The sequence below is a fragment of the Neopelma chrysocephalum genome, unplaced genomic scaffold (assembly GCF_003984885.1).
Source record: "Neopelma chrysocephalum unplaced genomic scaffold, ASM398488v2 Primary Assembly neopelma1_43, whole genome shotgun sequence".
NCBI classification, from domain to species: Eukaryota; Metazoa; Chordata; class Aves; order Passeriformes; family Pipridae; genus Neopelma; species Neopelma chrysocephalum.
Window position 1 is genome coordinate 10,128,068 of NW_020897702.1, and position 25,299 is coordinate 10,153,366.

A 25,299-nucleotide genomic window follows, 5' to 3' on the forward strand; every position below is an offset into this window, starting at 1 on the left:
TTATTGCAGTGTCTTGGGTCAAGATGGTTGTTTAAAGTTGAGCTGTTGCCTGGATTTTACTAAAAACATATATATATTACAATCATATATACACTACTACTGTTGCAGCATCTATGATTTCTTGTCTAAGACAGCCCATCAGTGCATTTGATCCCACAAGATAGTAACAATATGCATCTTGTGTAAGTTTACAGATTCTGTAAAAGCCTAGGAGTGAATTCTCATGATCCACTTTTCAAAGTTACAGATTTTCATATCAAATGGCACCGGTCTCTTGTCACATAACTGCAAATTGTCTTGAACATAGTTTTTGCCCCCTGAAGTTCCTAATTTACTCTGACAATTTTGATGCAAGATACAAAAAGGTTTGAACAAGGTAATATAATCACAGAGGCACAGAATTTTCTCAGTTGGAAGGGACCCACCAGGATCATAGAGTGAATGGCCTGTACAGGGACTGAACCCACAACCATGGTGTTATTAGCACCATGCTAATCTCAGGGTCCAAACTAAACCACATTTATTCCCTTTGGACAATCTTTTCACTGAAGACCAAAACTTTTAAAACTTTTTTTTAGATCAGAGACTATTAACAAGTAAGTACTTCTCAGAAAACACTGGGTTGATACACAGTCTATGCCAGCAGATCGGATCTAAATCTCTACTTTGAGAAACAGGAAGGCTGGGCAATCCTGTTCCACAGGGAAAAAGACTACCTAGCCAAGACCCTGCTGGAAAAGGCTCATGTAGTGCAGAGATTGTGATTCTGCAGCTTCTTACCCTCTAGGACCCAGGTACGTAGTATGGTTATGCCAAGGACAGTATCTAGAAAACAAAACAGATGAAGGAATGGAGCTCTGGAGAACATAAAGGTCTGAAGGCTTCTAGATGTAACCAGTACGTTTCTTGCAGAAGAATGATGGGAGACAGCAAAGGTCAGCTCACCTGCACTGGACTGGGCCAAGAACTTGAACTAGTGAGGGAAGTTGGAGCTGTGCTGGACCAGTATTTCTAAAACGGCAGAGAAACTCTAGCCATTAAGATCGTATTGTGAGGAAATGCAAGGAAGTCAGTGTTATGGCCATGTCTGGATATAGGGCTCAATTATGCTTATAACAGTGAAAAGTGTGATGGTGAAATATAAAAAAACCCCAAAGATTAATCTTAGAACTGTGAGATTAATTTATCTGTACACGCAAACAGCACTTGTTTCAATATGTGCCTCCACACCACAGATGCCCAGAAAAATTTCTGATGACTTTAAGAAGGATCATTCCCATTCATAAGGAGTCGGAATGTCCTGCCTGCCTTTTAGCAGCATGCTTTTAGCTGGTAATTCCACAACTATCCAGCTGCTCTTTTACTGCTCACAGCAGTAAAAGGAAGTGTAACAATTCTGTCCATTTGCACTGACATGAAACAACATGACTCAAGTGGCTTTTCACAAGTCATTGCCATCAACTAATCTCATTGCTATCTAAGATTAAAAAGGAGATTAATCTAACTTTTGAAATAATTCAGTGTAAATTAACAACTTGGAAAAAATCATAATGTGAGTAACTGCAATCTTCTACATGATTCTGTCTGAATCACTGGAAACTATGATTTTATTTCATGGAAAACTAACCAAAACAAACACCTTTGGTTTTGTAACCTTTCTAATTAGACACAGTTCTGAAAACTATCATCTTCCTGGCAAGCAAACCAAGTGCAATTTTCTAATTTAATAAAATTGGTTTGTCCTCTCCTTGGATGCAGGCACGATATTATAAATAATTTCATTAATGCTTTTAAAACTCTTTCCAATGACAGAAAAATTCTGGTTGGAGACACTGATTCTATGCAGAAATAACTAATCTCTAATATGAAATTTATTCCTTTATCCCCAGAAATCTAGATCTGAAATTTCTCTATTCATCTCACCCCATATTTGCAGTTCATTTGTACCAATTTTCCTGGTTTTATTCATTCATCTGAGAATAAACTCGTTATATTTGTAAGAGAAAAAGCTGCATCATAATTTAAGCTTCAGCATAAATGAAGTATGGAAACACATTTTTATATACTAAACACTCGTTGACTAATAAACAACATTATTGTAGATCTGCTTTCTGTTCCTAGCATGGATATTTATCAAAGTGTGAGAACCACCGTCAAGGAGATGCAAAAAGCATGTGGCCAGCTTAGGCTTTTCACTCAGAATTCCTTAAGCAAGGAAACTTGTATCTTCCTTAAGATTCTGATAAAGCATCAATTTTGAAAAGGTGAAAATCAGGTTGTTAATTTAAATAATGAAAAACATGCTTCATCTACACACATATACTTATTCCCATACTTGGAATTATGTAGAATAACAGCACAAAAACTTTGACAATTTTCTTTTTCTTATAAGCATTCTTATCTTGAATGTGACCTCTGTTGCACTGGACTCTCCTGCTTTGAACAAAAATTGTCCCAATATGCAGAATCCTCAGGTGCAACTGGAATACCAGATGCAACTAAATCTTCAAAAGTCAGTAACGTAAACTGTGGTGGGTTAGGCTCCATGGAACGTACCTAAAGGAAACACATATTAGCATAACACAAATCAATAAGTATCAATCTTCGTCCTGTAAAATTCTCTGTGCAGTTTAAACTTCACACTGCTTACTGAAGAAGAAAGGAAATATTCTGCATTTGAGACTAGTGTCACCGCCCCTAATTTAGGCTATGCATTAACTAATAGAAGCATTTGACAGGCCACACAGAAAAATCAAGTTTTTCCTTCACAATCAAGTTCACAAAACTGACAGAACAAGGTCTATAGAATGCTGTATGACAGAATGAGTGTTTAAGTCCAGTAAAAAAGAAAGACAAAGATCACCATCAAACAGACTGTACTTCATTCTCCAGCAGATATGATTATTTGAGACAATTACATGAGGATTTATTCCACTAGAGGTGTGCCTATTCATACTCTTTTTAATACCAGTAATCCTCATGGCTGTGCATGCCTCTCTCAAACTCAAACGCTACTTAAGAACTAAAGCAGTCACAACCAACCCGCCATTCCCCATGTTAAATCCACATTAAATGCAGACTGAGATATTGGAGATGAGAGTGTCATGGTTTCCATGTTAGTTTCATCACTCCGAGAAAAATCATGTCTCAATGAAAAAAAGATTTGGGTTTTTTTTTGAGCACATGTTACTGTGCAGCCTGCTGTATATGCCTTCTCCAAGTAAAGCTGTTCCCAGACAGCAGGGCAAATAGTATAGCTTGCATGAATCCAACATAAATACAGCTGATTCTTCTAAATTGGCATTTGCTCAAACAACATATTCTTAATGTTTAATATTTGATAAAATTCAGCATGGCTTCTCTGCAGTGGGGGTACTCTGTACATCACTCAAACTGACTCATGTCTGATGCAGGCTAAGCCTATCCAAGTCCCTCTGGTGTGGCAGCATGACCCACTGGCATATCAGCCACTCCTCCCTGTTTGGTGTCACCAGCAAACCTGCTGAGGACGCACTGCACCATCATCCAGTTTCATTATGAAGATGTTAAATGGGATTGGACCCAGTTTTGATCACTGGAGTACATCACTAGTTATTGGCCTCCAACCACACCTTCTACCACTATCAGCATGCTCTGGCCCCAACTGTTCAGCCCGTTTTCAATACACCTACTGCCTGCTCACCTAGTACACATATCAACATCTGCTCCAGGAGGATCTTCTGAGAGACAGTGCCAGAGGTAGAAAGTACCAAAACATAGGTAGACAATATCCATTGCTCTCTCCTCACCTGTTGGGCCAGTCATTTCATTGCAGAAGTTTACTAACCATGACTTTCTCCTGGTGAAGCTATGCTGACCAGTCCTGATGATTTCTTTGTCCTTACTGCATCTGGAAATGGTTTCCAGAATTAGCTGCTCTGCCACCTTTCCAGAGATGATACTTTATTCCTCATACTGTTTGGACTAGTGTACAGGCACTGTAAAGGCACCCCAGCGTGTTGAGTTCCTGTAGAAAGGTTGGGGAATTTGTTCATAATTGTACTTTGTAGGCCTTTTCTTGCTCACGTACCAATGCTGGAGATGATCCTATCTAAGGCCTATTTTGAGGATTTTGTTGTCTCTTTCTGTCACATCGATGAAGGTGGGTCAGTAAATAGGTAAAAGGGCAAAAAAGTCTACTGTCCATTTCAGTGTCTGAGCAGTAAGTTACTGGTAGGAATAAATGCAGAGACAACCAAATGGGTTTTGCTTGCTGTAACAGCACAGAAAAACTCTAAGTTGTCAATACAGACTGAAACCAGAAGTTGAGCTGGCTGTCGCTTTATGTCCTTACACAAATGATATAGTGTTGAGACATTCCTGTTCATGTGACATTTTGGAGATGAGGTAAAGCTGCAGGAACTGTGCCTAGAGCCATGCAAGTGACATCAGAGATGCATACCAAACATGAACTAAGCCTCAGAGCCTCAGAGCTAAGAAGATGTTAACAGATCTAGTTTGAACTTCAGCACATGCTTGTCTGAGGGCAAGTGTGTTCTGACTGAATTCATCTCAAGTCTTGTGAAATTTAGCAAGTGACAGACAAAAAGATATTTTATAGCCTACACAGGAATTATAAAGAATTATAAATTCAGCCCTCTTTCATTGAGATTTGCCACAGATAACTGTCTAGATCTCAGTAAAGAGTGCAGATACACATTGTTTCTTAAAGCATATAGCAGTCACTAGCAGACACTTTGTAAAGATTCTTGACACTAGAGATTTTTCACTATAGTGCATTAATGTAACAATTGGTCTTTCCTGTGAATTGTAGGTACTTGCTATCAGTACAGGAAGAAAGTTGAACGTACATGTTCTGCAAACAGGACATAATGAATTACTCCTGTGATTGCAGAGGGGGAACAAACTCAAACACTGACATCCTGGAACAATTGCACGTATTTAAGAAGGATGAACAACTTTTTCTCTCAACACATCTAGCAAGACATTTAAAACAAAATCATTTTTTACAGTTCTGTTACATAGAGAGAAGGTAATTTTCATTTCCTCCATGTTCCTGTTAGAAGGAGGCCTAAAAAGGCACAATGCAATAGTATATAAATTTTCACTTAATTTCCATACTGGGGAGTCACAGGATGCTCACTTGTCCTGCTTAAAACGACCTTTTTTCCGTGAATTGAGATGACCTGAAACTCAGGTCATCAGAAATTTAGTCAGTGGACAAGTATGCCTTTAAGACTTCTCTTGATTCAAAGATTTTTCATCATAATTCTTGATATCATTACTATTCTTCCTATGATAACTTCAAGGTATGTGATGGTGGTGAAGGTCAACACTTAAAATTCCTGGATTTTTGTAGAATACTTAGGTAGCTGTCTTTATAAATAATGGCCATCTTCTTTTCACCTCAGACTGCATTTATTAGTATTCCTGTCAGAAGAATGATATGCCATCCCAAAGAGAACTTAAGTATGTCCTGTCAAGCAGATTGAATATATTTTCTTAAAATAGTATTTGTACACTGATTTGACACAGTAAAACCCCAAAGGCAGTTTATATCTCTTTTTTCTTTTTAACCTACCCAATACTAGTTAAAAGGTCTGCCTCTTTGTGTTATTCACGAACACAGACAGACTTTATTAAGTGTGCATTACCACTTTTATGCTTTTATCCATTCCTACACTACGTTTTTTCTAGTTCCTGGTAGAACCTTTGTATCTAAATAACAGAAAACAACTAACCCATTTTCTTGTTAGCAACTAAAACACCACAGAAAAATCCGGCAATTTGTCACACTCTCCTTTTCTGATTGTTTGGCTATTTCAGCTACAACTTGCCAGTCTGCTTCTCCCTTAATTTTGACTTTTATTGCTATTTTATGACTGAGATCTTTGTTAAATTGCACAGAAAATCCTGAAAAGTTTTTAAGTAGCTTTGTTCCTTCTCTCAATAGACACCACATGGAATGAAGACTAACACTGCTGTTCTTCCCATCTCTTGGCTGTTGTTGCTTGTCTCAAGGGTTATCTTGTCATAGTCGTGTTTGAGCGATGGATCTGCTCCGGGATACATGCACTGACAGTCCCCCATTAAAATCAACTTGGTGAGGTGTCATACAAGTTTAGCAAGTCCAGATTGGTTCACTGTCTCCATTTCCCTCTGTGAAGACCATCTTTCCCACATGAGTACTAGCAGGCTGTGACAAAAATCACTTAATCTTCTCTTGAATGAACACACTGATCACTGCATTCCAGATCTGACATTATCTGTTGCTGTCCTCTGAAAGCATTTCTCCTTCCCAGACCTCTCCTGAAATAGACACAACAGAACTAGAGGAAACAGTTCAGTAATACTGTCTGGTTCTGGTTAAAACTGTGCTTAAGATAAGCATTTCCCTTGGCCCTAAATCTGAGATAACACATTTTTAGCTACAGCATAAGAATAAGTTTATGTTCAGATGACTAACAAGACCTGAAACTGTTTCATAATTTCTTACATCAGAAGCCTTTTGCACAAATCCCGTCTGTTTCCCGAGTGCCACTGCAACATGATGATGGTCATCGAACCGGGTTTCCTAGTAAAGATAAAAAATGGCAATGTAAATGCATTTTCTTTACTCTGTTTTCAGCAAAGACTATATAAATGTTTAGACTATGGTTCAGAACAATAGCAGACCATAATTTAAAATAATAACATTCAAAAAACAATAGTAGTTTTCAGCAGTCTTGTTGGAGAGCTCAATGATGCCGATACATTAAAAAGTTATCAGGGCTGAACTGGTTACTATAGGTTTTCATCACCTCACCCATTTGTACATATTTATATTCAAGTTTGTGACCTTAGCATTCCTTTACTGGTCCCTTCTAAGTGACAAACCATATAACCCATCTTAGCTATCCATTTTCCAATGAAATGAACTGAACTCCTGGAAAGTATTCTGAAAAACAACAATTTAAGTGCAAACTTAAACAAATGACTCTCTTACTCTTGGCTTCAGACAGCAGGTAAGAGCACAGCTTTAAATTCCTGACACACAGTCTGAGCACTGATATGCGTAAATACAAATCAATTTTTCTCAACATTTTTAGATACCTAACTATATATTTAGTGACAGAGTTTTTACTTACTTAATAGTTTTACTTGAAAGTGTTTTCCTCTACAAAGGCTAAGAATTCACCCTAAACAAATAATTTCAGAAAAAAAACCACCCAAACCCTTTTATATACTCTTTCTGAATAATACTTATTTTATAGTCAAGTCATAATTCCATTGGCTTTTTTAAAAGTATGTGATTTTTCTTGCTCTTTCATCCAAAAGTTTTCAAATAATTTCTGCACAGTCTTTCTAAAACAGAAATCAAGAATAACAAGAATTTTACCTAGAAAAGTGAATGATTTAGATATCGCCATTAATCTGAAAATCAGCTAGTCATTGAAATATTCTCCTGGGAGGTAAGACTGAATCTCCAGTTTTGGCTTCCTTGGGAAACATTCTAACTGCACTATATTATATTATAAAGCAAACATCGATGCCCTCCTATTTCCTCTGACGAGTTGTTGGTTGCCTTGTTTTTTCCCCTTTTAATCTAAACAAAATGTCTTTTAAAACAATGCTGTTAGTCTGCATTAGGCTTCTCTACAGTTCATCTACTATACAGAATTTTCTAATATTTTAGTTGCCAGGATACCATTTCTGTGATTCCCAAACAGCCCTATATATAAAAAAGTGCCAAGATACTCAGCTCAAATCTACTCAACCCAGCTCAGCCAAGACAGCAGCTGCTCCAGTCATGTGTAGCAGCAGTACAGCTGCAAAGTTGGGAGACTGTTCTGGTAAATGTGGGTGCCTTGGCAGAGAGGTGCTGGTGAGGAAGTAGAGCTATGTTTTTACTTTGATCTCTTCAGCACCAAAACCATGCCAGTTTGACAGCTTTAGCAGCGAACTTTTTAACCCTCACCTACTTAAACACAAAACATCAAGCTCATGTTGTTTTACCTTCCTGCAAAGTGCTAGTAAGAAAATGACTGTTTCAATTCCGTCTAGATTAGGAAAAATATTTAATGATCACAAGAAACACTAACAAACCTACAGCATAAGCAGTATTTCCCATGACTGCAAGAGCTACAGATGTATTTACTACGAAGTATTTTACTGGGTTTTCCGTTCTTTTACGAGGGAATAAAACTGAAAATAAAAGAATGAAAATAAAGAATGCTACCTCAAGGTTTGATGAAATATAACCATTTGTACACAGTGTGCACATTTCTATAACTTCATCGAAAATAAAAAAGACTATGAAAATTAGATGCTCAGTCAGGTGTTGCTAAATCATTTATAATATTCTAGGCTAATAACGTTTTGTGTTTGTCTAGATGGAAAAATTACTAATTGGGTTTTTTATCACTTCATTTCCCCCCTTCGTTCAATTTTTTTTTTTTTTTTTTTCTTGTTCAAGAGGTTAAAGACAGATCAGAACAGAGGACACAGTACAGCACATTCAGCACTGGCTTACACCTGTAGTCAGAAGTCTACAAACAACCATGTTATGCCTTTAAGTTAAACACACTGAATTTTCCTTTTGTGAAGTCAACTTATGTATTACTTCTTATTTGAGTAACTAAAAACATATTACAGATAGTATTTTACACATTGTTAATAATGTTTTCTCAGTTAAAAGTTTAACAGGCAGTGACTCTTTAGATAGACTATTCCCTGAAGAGACCCTGCTCAACAAACAGTGAATTTAAAAGGTTCCAGCTCATTTATTTCCTGTATCCTCTGTGGTCATGAAAGAATTTTCAGCATCTTGCAATAAAACATAATAAACCATGTCCTTCATCTGTCTTTCCTGTTTCAGAGAAATGTAAATCCAAATGAAATTGGAAGATCCTTCCTGGCCCCTACTAGTGGCCAGCAAAAACCTTAAGCTACAGAGCTAATGAAACATACTGAAACAGCAGATCAGCTTGCCTCCCTGGAGATATTGCTATACCAGCTTATAAAATTAATATCTTAAATGGAAATAGATGAGAAAACAAAAAGAGGACAATCATACAGAATTCCTTCGAGGTAGAGAGTTCGTTTTGTTAAGATTTCTCTCTATAAATCAGAAAACATATAATGGAGGAAAATTTGTTTTTCTCTGCACAGAACAAAAGTGTTACTAGAGCTGTTCAAGCTACAGGCAAACTGAGACTTATAATGATCTCATTTCAAAGACTTGGTGGAATGATGTGTCTGGGATTCAAATCATTATGAATTCACTCAACAACAGAGAGCTTATGAGGAAACTGTACCTTCCCAGACAGCAGAACTGATAGCTGCGTGAATCCAGGCGGATTAACTAGTCTTAGATATAAAACTTTCTATTCCTATTTATTCCTGATAATGCAACAGGATTATTTTCTCTTACTGAAGGTGAAAGATGCTAACTACAGTTGCACACCAGCAATTACTAAATATGTTTCAAATTGGCCCAGGTAATCTCTCTTTGAAATTCATGTTCTGGAAGTAATGTATTTGCATATAAACAAACCAAGCAAATATTTGTTGTGAAAAAATGCAAACAATTATTTGTGCAGTAGCAGTGATGCCAAGCAACTCTTAATCCCAGAGCAAGGTTTAGGATAAAATGCGTGCTTCCTTCATAAGCTAGTTGTATCCAAAACTGAGGTAGGTACCAAAACAGAAATGTTTTGTATCTTATTTAAGATTCTTCTTCAATATAGATTTCTGAAAATTCTCTCCAGCTGCTCTTCCTTAACAACTGTACACAACTGGTATGGAAAGAGTCAAGAATACATTTAACATTTGCGAATCAGTAATTAGGATTTTTTTTTTCCACAGAATGTCTTACATTGGAAGAGACCGTAAAGATCATCTCGCTCCAACACCCATGCCATGGGCAGGGAAACCTTCCACTAGACCAGGTTGCTCAGAGTCCCATTCAACCTGGCCTTAAACACTTTTAGGGATGGGACATCCACAACTCCTCCGGGCAATCTGTTCCTGTGCCAATATATGTTTCTACATATAAGACATATATATATGTATATACACACAAAAAAACCCCTTATGTTTATATCTTTAAATTATAAAACTTGTCGTAACTGTTTTCAACTTCTTTCACTTTTACTGAAATTAACTACTACTTCATTCTTGTCGTGGTTTAACCCAGCAGGCAGCTAACACCACAGAGCCTCCTCACTGGCAGAGCATTATGAGGAACTGAAGACTTCTTGACTTAGTGTGTCAGTGTGTTATCAACACTGTTCTCATCCTAAATTCAAAACACAGTACTATGCTGGCTACTAGGAAGAAAATTAACTCTATTTGAGATGAAACCAGGACAAATCTTCAAGTTTATTTTCTTCAGAGGAACTAAATGGAGCATACAGAATTACCCATAATAACCATCATCATCATAATGACTCCATCCTAAATTAACACCCTGACACAAATACTGTTATCACTCTTCACTGGGCTGGTTATCTTTTAATTATTGCTAAACAAATTCACCTTTTTAAAATGAGGAAAGCATACACTGTCTATATGACTAAAGCATATTTTATACACATAGTAGACATATCTTAAAATTAAAGTGATGTTTTAAAATGAAATTTTACAGTACTTTTTCTCCTACTCCTTCCAAAACAGTTGAAGGGAATCTGAGTAGCAATCTCAAGAGTACTGTTTGCAAACAAGTGCCTAAAGGTAAATCATTCCATCAAGATCAAACAAGAAGAGGCTGTTTCTGAGCTACTACCTTCCATCCAAGCTCAAAAATATATGAGGAGTGGAAGGTAAAGAACTTAGAGCAAAACTAAACCTGTGGTAAAGGGCCCACAAACAGTAACCTACATAACGAAGTAGTTCATTTGGACTCACAATGCAATAAATCTGTCTTTTAGAATGTTCACAGAAAATTCTATCTCCAATATGAATTGGCTTTGCTCTGATGTGAACAGTGACAGGGTGTCTGAACAGTGTCAACTTTAATTTGCTCTATTCATTAGTATTTCTCTTGACCTTTTAGGCATGACAAGTATAAGGTGGTGGATCTTTTTCTAGTCTTTATGCATTTAAGTTGTCTTTTTTCACATTACATGGTACTTTCTGAAGGAGATTTCAGAATATTTTGTGTAATTTAAATGGATAAAATCCCCTTTGTTTCTCTTTTCCGTTTTTGGTAAATTAGATTGTCTAAAACTGAAATGAGGCAATCCAAAACATGGGAAAATTTTAATTTTCAACAGTGTCTAGCTCTCTTTGATCATCTCCTATCATTAAAGATATAGGCAGATCTGAAAAGTAAAAGTGATATCACTATTTTTTTTTAAATTTTATAGAAAAGCTCCCTCAAGCAAACTCAGTGCAAGAGGGAACCCAATGAAAATACTGTATCAGTAATATGCAATCTTACAGGGGATTCTTAATGTCTGCTCCTGGGTGACTCTCAGATTTCTCAAAACGTAGTGTTTTCGATTAACAAGTTATTTCAAGAATCTGGCTCAAGGGCAAATAGTGAATCAGAAAAGGACTTTTCTGAGTAAGAAAATGGACACAACATTAAAAGAAGCTTGAGAAAAGACAAAAAAGTAAAGTGATGCTTAATTTTAGGCTGGGGATTGGTAACTGAATTTTTTTTATTTCATTTTAATAAATGTTGATATTTAAATAAAATCACATCCCAATTGAGCTTGTATTTAAATGAAACTTGATATTAAACCCTTTCTTTGAAACACTAGAATTTGCCTCGTTATAAGGCTTCGCTCTTGGGAAGCAGGAGGGCAAGTGTGGAAGTGGAGACATTCCCCAGACAAAAATTACATGAATCTTCCAGCAGTAATTACTAAGTTCTAAGGAAAAATCAAATAATTAGAAAGCATTTAAGTATTACAGGGAGCTATCTACATCATCATCATGCTATTTGAGTCAATCAACCTCAGGCATGTTGTCAAAGACCAAAATTAGGAGTTCTAGAAATCAACCTAAAGAGCTACACCACAATAATACAGAAAGCATTCTAGTACAAGATGTGTCACAGTCTTTCCCAAGATTTTCTTTTCCCAGTGTGTAATTCCAACTATGAATTCCATGACATACTGATATTGCCACACTATACAGATATTGAGTAAGAGGGTTGATTTAGTATGGATAGACTTGTAAAATAATGCAAAACCAAAAGTGAATTGGAATGCTGAATGGAATGAGCTGTGAAGAGATAAACTTGGAGTACAAGTTAAACATTACTGGTACATTCATTCTTTTATACCACATGCATAGGGTACACGTAGTTTGTATACTAAACAAAAGAAGGTACAGCAGAAATCTGTCATTTAGACAGCTCTACTAGAACAGCTGTCTCCAACAATGTAGATATTTTCAAAATGTAAATGTGTATTTGAAACTGAATACTCTTGCTGAAAAGTGCACTTTCTGTTTTTTCCATTTCTTCCTTTAAGTGGTTAAATGAACATGCCTCTGGGGCGTAGAGAAATGGCACTGTGATTTGTTTTTAAAGCTCAGTTTCTTAGGGTAATTAAATAATTTGAGGTCATTGTATAGAATCAGAATCATTTAGGCTGGAAAACACCTTTAAGATCAGCAAGTCCAACTGTTAACCCAGCACTGCCATGTCCAGCTCTAAACTATGTCCCTACCAGTTGTTCCTCTATATATCCTTTAAACTACTTTAGATTATACCAGTAATTTCCTATCAAATCTAACAGGATAGATGTTTTAGTGATAAGCCTCAATAACTTTGAAGAAGAAAAACAAAAGCCCAAACCCCAACACTCAGATAGAAGACTGAACCCAAACTGATGTTCCAAGTAAGCAAAAGTAAGTTTTTTCATCTGTTCACTCCCACAGACAGCAGCCACTTCAAACTCACAAAAACACATTTTTGTATGGACAAGAAGTAAGAACCCAGTGGAACTGAAGACACCTCCCCCATTTCAAACATCTAACCTAAAGACTAATGGAGTTGCTTAACCACTAGGTCTATTCTAGACCAACTAATGAAGACTTTTAAAGTCTTTGACACTGTTCAAGGCAGGTCTGAATATGTTTCAGTGGACTTCCTGCAGACCCTAGGATGAATTTCATGAAGTGCAAGAAACATATTCCAGGAACAGAAAAAATAAAAAGCCATGATAATGAATATATCTACGGGGTGTTTTTACAATCATTAAAAATACCTTAAATTGCTGCAGTTTTTTAACCTAAGTTTTGATTGATACACGCTCACTCGGTTTATACAGAGTAAAGGTGTGAAGTGGCAACTAAAAAAAAATCAAATATGCAATGCAACCACAGGGAGTCAAGACTGTTTATCACTAGTGAAAACGTACTCCTTACCTCAAATGTCCACTCCTCTTCTTTTTCTCCATCCAGAAGCATTTTTGTCTCCTTATACACCTTCCCTATTTCCAGTTGCAATGGGGATACATTAAACTCAATTCTTTGCAAGTTAAAGCCAATTCCAACTCCAATAGCCTTTAAGAAGCTTTCCTTTAAGGCCTAAAAGACACAATAAGTGCATTTTATTCATACCGGCTGTTTTCAAACTGTTCTATAAACATTACTTCTGACTACAAATGGTAGACAAAATAAATTTAAGACTTATACTACTCTAAATGTGAGGGCAGACTGATGCAATTATCAAGAGAAAAAGTTATCAACATTGTTAATACCCAGCCTAACTTTCTGCATTACAATAAACATGAAACTGGAATTACCCAGTGGCACATACAGATATGAACCCTCTTCCTTGTTCTAGCTATGTGTAAATCCTAGAAATGCCATCTGTACTATGGTTGTCAAAGTTATTCTGATATGAAAAAAAATCATTAAAGTATCAAAATTATTTTTATCTTCACATGAAATGGCATCAGGTAGCACCAGGAGATTTAGACTGGTTATTAGGAAAAACTTCTTCCCCGAATAGGTTTTGAAGCATCGGGACGGCATGCCCAGAGAAGTGGTTGAGTCATCATCCCTGGAGTTCTTTAAAAGATGGGTAGAGGTGGTACTTAGGGAGATGGTTTAGCAGTGGATTTGATGATCTTAGAACTATAAAAAGTAACATTTTTACTATGATAAAAATAATAAACTATGTCAAAAAAATGTGCATGTTTGCAGAGTATAAATAGGGAAAAAAGTATTACCCAGTGCCGATAAAACATATCCAGCTGCATCCATTCATTACTCATAGACTTGATTACATCCCACTCCGTCTCAGTAAACTGTCGCTTCATGATGTGAAAGAAATTTGGAACTGAGCTACTACCTATAAATTAGACAGAAATATTTACAGAAATTTTAATAGACTAGCAATAATAAGCAAATGGATTACCTCATGTTATTGCACTAGAAAAAACTCATAAGAAAAAAAATTTATGAACCAACTCTGCTCTACAACTTGAATTTACATAGCCTGAAAGGAGGAAGCTGATGATTTTTCAGGACACAGTATGAAAAAAAACCATTTCAATAGCAGAATTGCTGTATAAAAAATGTGAAATTATGTATTTCCAGCATTCTCTAAAAAGCACAGTATTTAACCAGTGCTGATTTTACATATATATAAAAATATTATATTAGCTACAAAAGTAGCATATACAGTCTCTGGCATATGACAGCTTGATCTAGTAATATTTTATAAAACAGCATGCTGTTTGTCAAAATTCATCAATTCTGCCTTCTGCCCTAGGATGCTGTGATACAAAAGAAACCCTTTTTTAAGCACTTGTAGAATATAGTCTCCCAAGTTATCACATACATATTAAGCCTTTTGGATTGGATTTATTCTGCAAGGAAAATGGAGGTAGAGGGGTGCCCATAATAACAGCAAGATATATACCAAAGAAAAAGAAAAATCCTTCCTAGAAAACCCAACCTCAAACCACTAAACCTTCAAATCCTTAGATTAAATTTAAGCTTCCTCAGGGGCTATATCACTTTTCCCCACTAGTCTAAATTTACTTTGTAGAAGACGCTACAGACTGTGTGGTTATGTTGATCAATGGCACTTCTATAATACACTGGAAGCTATGGACTTCATTACATGCTTGGCTACTCACCCAAGAGCCTATATTAATTAGCATACCATGCAATCTGTCCAATTGGGCTTACTGCTGGCTAAAGAGACAATGACAGAAAACAATCTATTTTCTTTAGCAGGGATAATAAAAGTCTGGATAGAGACAGTTCTGCTTATTGCATAACCTATCAAAAACTTTGTTTCAATTTTCTTATTAAAAAAAAAAGTATTAGTCATATTTAATCTAAAAAACAGCCAGCCCTCCTAATATCACACTACTTTTAAGAACCCATCACTAGATAATGGCTTAACAAAGATGCAGATTCTAATTACACCTGTGCCCGTAATTCTGTGAGTTGACTATTGGCAAGGAACTTTCTTTCCCTACGCTAATGTTTGCCATCTTAAATCAAAGATAAGGGTATTAACCCTTCTCTATAAAGTGGTTGTCTTCTATAGATATCTAAGCACTAAATACAAACAGGTATTGACAGCAGTAATCATTGACCTGAACAGACTAATTTCACACTAAAGCACACATTCAGGTTTTCTCACACATTCCAAATCACACCGCAAAGTGTTACCTGACATAGACATCACACAAGACATAGCAGTGACATTTCAGAGATGCCCTCAACTGCATTTATAAAGTGAAGAAAACAAGACTAAAATTTTGTTGACAGTTGCAGTAGTCAGCTAATGGAATGATCCAGAACAATCCAAGGACAGAAGTAACTTTTCTCTCTGGAGAGAGAAAAGCAACCACAATGTTAAGTATGCTTTGATGAATTACCCGGACAAATGCCATATCCATCTACTTACACAATCCCACTTCCCTGAAACAATGAAAAATCACAAAAAAAATTGTTTAACTTGGAGAAAGGTATTTTCTTTCATCTATGTTTATATGGTCCATTTTAGAATCAAATAACTGTGTTAATACCTGCTCCAAACAATCTACTTTTTTTTTCTATTCTCTTCTTTTCTGGAGTATGTAAGACAACAGTGGTAAGGCTCCAGCCTCTTCTGATGATTCAAACTATAAAAATTCCAGAATGTCCTGATGTACTCTTCCTCCCTCCTCATTTTCAGAGAGTTCTCCTGCTTTCAATAATCCAGGGCTATTCACACTACCAGAGAAAACCATCCAAGACTATCCACACTACCTTCAGCACCTAGAGGCATATAAAAGCTCGTGCATTGTCAGTCCTGCCATCTAAACTTTATCACGCATGGTGAATACACTTGAGATTTGAACTGTTTAGTACACTAAGTGTATATCAAACCCATATGCTACTGGGTTTTTTTCCCCTCATTATTTGACTTCTTTTTTTGAAAGGTTTCTTCAACTGTTCAGCTACCCTTCTTGACACTTTGTTCAGACTTACATAGTATTTTCCCATCCACTCCAGTCATTTTTCACATTCTTCCTCTGAAAAGTTCAGGCACCACTTTATCCTTAAGTGCACTGCCCTCCTGTCTCCTTACTGCAGTACAGTTACTTTGCTCTGAGGAATGGATCAGATTAGAGGACCTAGGACTACTATTCTCCATAAATTACTAGCAGTACCACAGCCTGCCTAGTCCACTTCCCCATCTTCGCTTCAGTATCAGAGAAAGATTCACAGAATTATGAGGAAAATTTAGGTTGAAAAAGATCTTTGGAGATCACCTGGTCTGACCTTCTGTTGAAAATCAGAGCCTTATGCTGGGTTACGCAGGGCCCTGTCAAGCAGAGTATTTCACCTCTTCTCTGGGGAACTTAGCCCAGTGCTTTACTGTTCTCATGATGAAGAAGTGTTCTATAGAGATGTAATTCCCCATGAATCAACCTGAGGTTGTTGCCTTTTGCCCTGTTACTGTTCATGCTCATGAAGACAATTATGTAAATCATCTTTACAGTTACCTTTCAGGTACACTGTGATTACATTCCCCTCCTAAGAATTTTCCCCTCTTCGGGTCAAACAAACACAGCTCCATCAGCATTTCTATATAGGTCAAGTTCCCCAACCCTCTAATCACCTTGGTGGCCCCTTCACTAAACCCCTTCAATTTTACCATGTCTCTCATGACCTGGCAGGTATGAAGGAGACAAAACTAGAAGCAGCAGAAAGTTTCCATTCAAATGCTATTTTGCTTCTAGTTTGATATAAAAAAAACCCCAAAACAACAACAAAAAAAACGCCTCAAATGTACTTGCCATAGGTTACAAAAACTTTCTTTCACAGAATGGGAACAACTCCCATATAGCAATTATTCATTTGGTTTTAAATTTATATTTCTAAAGTACCTCCTATTTATCAACTTGTTTCAGAAAATAAACTCACGTCTTAAATAAATACTTCTTACTTACCCATGCCAAGAAACAGAACTCTTCAAAATCTACACAGCTTTTTTTCAATACAGACTGAAAACAAACTTTTTTAAATGCTGAGCACAATTTTATTGCCCTTGCTGATTTTAAAACACATTTTCATTTGTATATGCTTTTATAATTCACTTCTTTTCCTACCTTCACACAAACTGTTGTTCATTTTTTTTTTTGCATTTGATTATAAGAGCTAATATTCTAAAAGCATTTTTCTAGCCTACTGTAAACTTCACACTTGAGTATGTGTGCTCTGAATACTGGAAGCAGTTTTTGTTTTTACAATGGATCATCTGGCTGAAGAGAACTCTAATAAATGTAACCAAAACATACTACAGCTTCCTTTCATAATATTCAGTTAACCAACAACAATTTATCCCAGTATCTAATTGCCTAAGAAATACAAACCTGTACTTTCATTTGCATTAGACAAAATTGACTGGATGGTTTAGCTATTCAGTGGCCTAATTTTAAAAAGTACTTTTTCCCTGGAATGTTTAGCACTGCCTCCTTCCCATAACACTCATTAACTTGCTTTTTAGGGAACACTAGCCAACAGAGAAATGACACACAGCAAATCTCTGACCAACTCCTACAGCTGGTGTCCAAATTACTTTGATATTCACAAGACAAGCTAGAAGTTTTATCCTTGAGACCAAATCACATTTTCATTCAATTTCTTTAATCTACAAACACTTAAGTCTCACACTCCTATCACATCCTAATGCACAGCTGAAACGAAAGCAGTTCTGGGAAAGTAGTTCCCAGAAAAGTTAAATGTTGTGAAGGCGATTTCTTACCTATTATTCCCTGTTAATAAACTTTTAAACACATTAGATCTCTAAGAATATAAGCTGAGTAGTCTTTCAAAAATTGCCTTCTATGCATTAAAAAACAAAAAAATCTAACCCAAAAGTAAAGTTTCTTCATTAAATTAAAAGCACGCAATACTGTGGAAATTTCAGGAAGAGTGAGGAGGAGAAATATTGAGCGATACTGGAAAAAGAATCCAATATTAAGCCTGGAAAGTAAACATGCTATATACAGATAAGTGAGCATGTTCATATGTATCTATATGTGTGTGCATTTTGGATTTTTTGCAATAACTATTTACACTGGAATTCATAATGTCATCTTTTATACTGCAATGAGAACTGGGTATTTTATCAATTTTTTTTAAAGACTAGGCAAAAAAAATCTGGTTTGCATTTTCCCTTTAGAACAGCAAAACCTTAGATCAGATATAAAAGATTTATTTTAAAAAGATGCAGGAGTGAAAAGTAACAAAACATACTATGTTCTCTAGTTCTGTATTCATATGTGCTTTAGAAATAGTACATCAACGCTGCCTCCGTACAATCCTAAACATCTACTGGTCAGATTATGTGACCGATACATCTGTTCTTGAACAGGCAGCAGTCACAAGTATTGAGGCCATGCTATTGAGAACACAGCTGCGTTGGGCAGGGCATGTCTCCAGGATGAAGGACCATCGCCTCCCTAAGATCCTGCTTTATGGTGAACTTGCCACTGGCTGCCGCAAGAGAGGAGCCTCAAAGAAAAGATACAAGGACTCCTTGAAACAACATCTCAGCCTCGGCCATACTGATCATCATAACTGGTCTACTCTGGCCTCCAATCGGGAGGTCTGGAGACACACCATCTATAACGCAGCTGTCTCCTTTGAGAACACACGCAGGATCACTCTCGAGGAGAAAAGACAACGCAGGAAGAACCGTGTCTTGCAGAATACACCACTTAAGGAGTCTTTCTGCTCTGCCTTTTGCAATCAGATATGTCTATCTCATATTGGCCTCATCAGCAACCAGCGTGCTTGTAACAAATGTGGATAGAGCCTTCCTAAATGTTCGTTCGCGAAGCCTAGCCATGAATTACCAAAGGTTTTGATCAGTATAATCTTTCTGAATGTGTAGGAAGGCCCTTAGTATGTTATGGCATAAAATGTAATGTCTGAGAGTTCTGGTGGTCTGGTAGTACTACTGTACTGTAAGATTATAGATGCTCAGATATATATGTGGGAGTTATTGCATTAGCAACGTTTTTGTTGTCTTTGAAGGAGTATCAGAAGATGTAGTTAGGAAAATGTTACGTTCCTAAATATCTATAACTTTTAAAGAGATCTCAGCATGTTTGACTTTTTTGACTTTTCCATTTACATCTGTAGTTGGGTCCTCACAACTTGCTTTATAAAAGTACATTTTTATGTTTATTTAGATTTTGGAATTTTGTGCATATTTTTAGTGTGATGCATCACAAGTGTTGGAAGGAAGAAGTGTTCCTGCTGTTCTGGCAATGAAATGATTGCTTTAACTGTTTGATATGTTCTGTAATGGAAAACTCATTAAATGCCATTTTCATGGGGTAATTTGCCTTTTTGCTGAAATATTCTGGCTACCCAGAGCTCTGCTAGCTGTGGAAAGCCCTTAAGCAAGTAAAAGGTATAATCATTGACAAAGGCAAGTTAAGAATAGATTTCTTATATTATTACTGCTCATTACTATTTTTGCTATTACTGTTTAGTTATAAGTACCTTTCATTAAAAGAATTTGGGGTTCCTGAATTATCTTAGTGATTAAGACCCTGTGTGTTTTAAACACTTTTATTTTCTCTACTTAGAAACAAGCTAAAACCATGAACTTGCACCCAGGTGCGTTTATGTCTGCAAGCTGTTCAATGGCAAGTATATATTACAGTTGAATGTCTGGAAGAGAAAGAGCATGTAAAAGTATGCTGGAGTCTGAACAAAATTTGAGAGCATCTGGCTTTTTTTTTTTAATATTTTCAGAACAAATGACAAAAAGCATAAATATGTTGTGGATCATACGCTTCTACTTTTCAACTCTTGCAACAAGAGTATCTGTAGAGCTGAAGCTATTGGAAATGGGTAGTGCTAGCAAAAAACTCAAAAAGCACATTTCTAATACCTACATAGTAATTACTTAACCTTGGCCCTCACATCACATTTTTCTGCTAGACTTTCTTAATTTGGAAAGCCAAAGCTAAGTGTCATTAGTGCAGGTTGAGACGTACTTTTAGTTCTTTTAAAAAAAAATAAATTCTATTCTATTTAACACCTCATTGTGAATGTATAACTTAATTTCCCAAAAGACCAGTTAAGGAATAAATTGTGATTATTTTAAATTCAGTGTGCAGAAGGGAAAAAAACCCCACAACACCAAAACCCAAAAACAATCAGATAAGCATTCTTATATTTGCTCTTTGTTCCACCTCTTATTTTTACTAAAAGCACCTGGTTTTAAATTTTTTGCTTTCTTTATTGCTAATTTTTTCCTTATTTTAAACATATATACTCTACACAGGTTAATTTTTACTGTTCTGCATTTTGCTATCTGTTTATATTTTAATCCAAATGGGTTTATGTTTTTTTATTAAAGAAAGACTCACAAAGGATTAAGATGGTTTCTTCAGGAAAAAAAAAAGATTATTTTTCCTTAAAGAGGAGATTTATGCAGAATAACAAATTTTTCTTTCACAGTTTATCAAGCATTGGTGCCTCATTAGTTACAGAATGATGTAATTTCAGGTTAAAACAGTGTTAGAAATGTGACTAAATAAAGGACAATAATGAAACTGCTATAAAATAATAGGTATTCTTTTTGAGTATGTTTAAGATGGCTGTTTCTTCCCAGTTTCAAACAGAACAAGAACAAAGAAATGCCTCCCTGTTTACTCAGTGTAAGTGCATATGACCACTATGATTCTTTAGCTCAACAACGATATCAGCTGTTTTAACATTCCTTCACATCGAAAAATTATGTGCTTACATATTTATAAATTCTGACTTCTTTGAACAATTAGAAGTAACATTTAAACCGAATCCTTTGTTAATTTCTTCCTCCCAAACAGTGCATCTACCTATCTAAAGCTGTAACATTCACTAAGAATTCGGTGATTATGTCTTGCAGCAAAAGATTACATGCTGATTGCCACTATGAGAATTACTGAAATACAACAATAAAAACAAAGCCAGATAAAATTTGGTTTAAGGTAAAGCTAAGGCACGGTAAGGGTAAAAGCACTCCAAAGAACAATCTGCTTTGGCACTTCTTCCTAGGTTAGGAAATTCTTATTGAAAAAACTGAAAAGTAGCAATTAAAAAAGCATAGCAAGTTCAAAAAATTGAGCATGGCTGCTACCTAAAACACACGCCAAGTACGTTAACTATGATGTAGGTGTGCCTAACTCTCAGTTTAGCTTATGGCTACCAAAATAAACAGCATAAAGCTTTTAACTGGACAGAGAGAGAGCGAGCTTTCCTCCCTTAGCTACACTGAAGCATGGTATTTAGGTTTTTTGTGTGGTACTTAGATACCCCGATTCATGTGTGACATATCTCTCATTTGAAGACCTCTATCATCTCTTGCATTATCTCATCTCAATGATGAAATAATGAGAATAAAAAGAGAAAAATGAGTCAAGTTCTGCTTATATTTATTTGCCTCAGAGAAAAGTAGCGTCAATCAGGTGTTTGCACATAATAGACTACTTCCTTAAAAAAGCATTTCCTGGAGTATTTTTAGATCAAATGAATTTTTCTGTAAAATTCACATACAGAAAATTTACTGGTTTGTGTCTTTTAATATGCAAGCCTAACACAAAACCAAAATATTAATGAGAAAAGTTGATTTTTATTGCCGCAAAATACTTAATTCTGGAAGAACATTGAGGTTGGACATGTCCAGACCAAAGTAACTATAATGTGATAGGTAAGAAAAATTGCAGGTTGATTATGAAAGACAGAGAACGAATTGTTAGTTTATTTACCTTTGCAAATCCATCTAAGCTAAAAAATTGCATTACTGAAAAGAAATTCACTTGCACAGCAAGAAAGCTCTTGAACCTAAGAATCTAAACTTTTTTTAAATGCTCCAGGCAATTTTTATTAAGCTATAATTATTTCTTAAGTCTCTGGAAATGTTCTACTTTGCAAAGTTTAAGTGACTGGTAAATCAACATCCCACACATCACTTAAACCATGTTGACACTTGTTGCAAAATTTCTTTTCCATAAGTTAAAAATCAAACACAAGCTGAGTTTGTCTACAGGAATTAGTAGTACTGTGAGAATCCTTCTCCTTTCCTTTGGTGAAAGGCTTAAAATAATTTCACATGCATTAACTCTCTGGCCAAAAAATGTGCACAAATACTTCTACTAATAAACCTACAGTACTACAGTGTGCCTGTTCCCAAATGACTCAAGAGTCCCTCTTAAACTGATCTAAAGAGAAGAAAATAATCACTGATCTCAGTAATTATTCAAAAACAACTAAACTCAAAGACTGATTTAAATCTACAACAATAACCTGACAGATAATGAAAAGGCAAAAGCACACAATACCTAAGGAAGCTAAATACCTAAAGAAGATATTTTCTTCCATCACTACAGTATTTAGTTCAGTATCTGAATAAAAGGAAAAAGTGATAAACTTTTATCACCTTGAAAAAAGGTGAAGAACTTTTGTAGAACTGTCTCTATTTGCAGTGCTAAGAATAGTTTCTCTTGTGGCCCACCTTCACCTTTGAAGAAGTCTGCATCTTCTAGTAGTTTCATTTTTCAGATTTTAATAATGAAGCAGAAGTAATATGGAAAGAGAAGGCTTCTTATTGTTCACAAGTAAAACAAAAATAGATAGCATGGATTAAGTAGTGACATAAAATATTATACGTGCACCAGGACTCGTTGTTACATTCTAGCACACAATTAAATAGCAGAATTCTCAAAATTTTCAGCTGCACGATACTCTCTTGTATACCTGCACTGCAGATTTTGCATCTTCACTGGTGGAACAATAAAGGAATACAAGAACTAGAGTAGTGGAGACCTCAATCAAGATTCTGTTGGATAACATCTCAAAATAAAGTACTTTGTATTTAAACAAGCATTTGAAAAATAACCAAACAAACCTACTGTAATGTACTTTGCACATAGGGAAATCTTTGTCCTTGTAGCTGTTCCAGAGAAAGAGATTTATAGTGGATTCACCCTCTGAAATCTAATGTACTCAGCAACTGCAGAACAAGAGCACCACTCAGTGGAACTATCAGAGAAAACAATACTGGTAAAGTCAGTGTTACATATTCATAGCATACCAATAAAAAAGGAGTTTCAGGTGATTCTACTAAGACAAAAATTTTTCCCACTGTCACTAGTTGGAAAGTCATCCCTGCTTCTACCTAAGAGACAGAAAATCCATAATTAACATATCTGCAGATGCTGATCCTGCCAGTATCACAGCACAATTCATGACTTTACTTTTCCAGGGTTCTGCTTTTCTAAATGGGAAATAGATCTATATTTGTCATAACAGAAATAAACAATGAGGAATGCATTTAACAATAAAAAACCCCAAATATACAATACATGCACATGCTCTTTTCTAATTACACTAAATTTCTAGGACACAGATTAGTTCTTTGGAAAATGTGAAAATGTTCAGTACTCAAACACTACAGAATCTGTTTTAGTCAGAATAATGCATTACCTGGTAAATTAGTCTTCATTATATCAACACCCACTTGAAGCTCAGGCTCAGCTGCAAGGACTGCATAATCTCCTTGATGAGAGATATTGAAATTGTAATTCGAATTGATACTGATTACGGTATTGGCCAGGAAAGGTTTTCCTTTCGACGTCCTTTGCAAGTGTACTTTATTCCAAGGTATGCACATCTTTTCTGCAATTAATTTCCGCATCAGCAGGCGACCAGCCTATGAAATAAAATGGAAGTGATTCATACAGAACTCTTATGCTATCTGCAAAATATCCGTGGTTGCTAGAAAACCACCTGCCTGAAAAATATGGCTTTATTATTGCTGATACAAAGTAAGAGTGTATTTTAGCTGAATAATTTAAATTTCCCCCTTTTATAAAAGCCTGTCAGCAAAGCACGAGTTCACCAGACCCGAGTATCGAATACATTTATTATCACTATTAGCACAGAGGCAACATAAGACCCAAAAGCAGTCCCAGCCTAGAAGAATCACAAAAATAGCTCCTTTCCCTACCTTGTTTACTTGCTTAGGATACTTCATGGCACAAATAAATATTTTTACACCCTGAACGGTAACATTGTCTCAAGCCTTCCTTGCAGTACAGCCACTCCATTACTTCTGCGCTAAATGAAATCCTGAGCAGCTGAAAGTGATGGGTAACTTCTTATACACAAATTAGCAGGTCTGTATTAGTAACGCATCCTGATGCGAGATTTAAAACCTGAATCGTGTAGAATAGCTTTATTCTCTTACACACTACACTGCTATCTTAGGTACAGTCTCCCAGGGTACGCTGATTTTGTCTCCTAACTCGACACCCCGACACAGAACTTGTGAAGTCTTTCACAGTAACTACTGACAGTAGACTGCAAACATCTCTTTTTGCTCCGCCGCGAAACAGAGCTGCCTACTTTACGCATCAAGCTTCGTACTTTACGATGCATTACTTCCCCGAAATGCCCTTGTAGAGCACGTTTTCCTACGAGGAGTCAGACATCTGGGCAATGCCCAATCTGCAGAGAGACAGCCGCGTCCCCGTGCCCCCATGTACCAAGGCGGCTTTGGCATCGCGGGCAAAGACAAACTGGCCGATGCGGTCCTTCTCCTCGGGTTGCACCAGCTGCGCGGCCAGCAGCCACTCACGGCGGCAGGGGCGCCAGGCCCCGCAGGGGAAAGCCCAGCGCACGCTGCCCATGGCCCCGCACGGCCCCGGCCCACCCGGCCCCGCCACGACCCACCCCTCGAACACGGCGGGAGCCTATCGGCGTGCGGGAGGGACGGAAGGCCCCGCCCTCGAGGCACCACGACCAGTCCGAGGTCACAGCACCTCGTGAGTGACAGGGGAATGCGCC

At 36.6% G+C, this 25,299-nt stretch overlaps 1 protein-coding gene across 6 annotated transcripts in view; it reads right to left on the bottom strand.

Moving 5' to 3' along the window:
• The window catches only part of AASDHPPT (aminoadipate-semialdehyde dehydrogenase-phosphopantetheinyl transferase), a 27,097-nt gene extending 1,916 nt beyond the window's left edge, over positions 1 to 25,181 (bottom strand). Inside the window, exons 1-8 of one of the 6 annotated variants that reach the window (XR_003533267.1) lie at positions 24,999 to 25,181; positions 23,938 to 24,163; positions 14,172 to 14,293; positions 13,363 to 13,524; positions 6,497 to 6,574; positions 2,336 to 2,556; positions 781 to 825; positions 25 to 49 (exon numbers count right to left, since the gene is read on the bottom strand). Coding sequence is in view for 4 of the 6 variants with exons in the window: in XM_027677315.1 (XP_027533116.1) it covers positions 2,398 to 2,556; positions 6,497 to 6,574; positions 13,363 to 13,524; positions 14,172 to 14,293; positions 23,938 to 24,163; positions 24,999 to 25,142 (891 nt within the window). In the remaining 2 variants the exon portion in view is untranslated. Of the gene's footprint in view, positions 1 to 16; positions 826 to 2,304; positions 2,557 to 3,826; positions 6,310 to 6,496; positions 6,575 to 13,362; positions 13,525 to 14,171; positions 14,294 to 23,937; positions 24,164 to 24,998 lie in introns of those variants that run through there. The other 5 variants (XR_003533268.1, XM_027677317.1, XM_027677316.1 and 2 more) reach the window with 5 other exon arrangements.
• Positions 25,182 to 25,299: the final 118 nt, after the last annotated feature.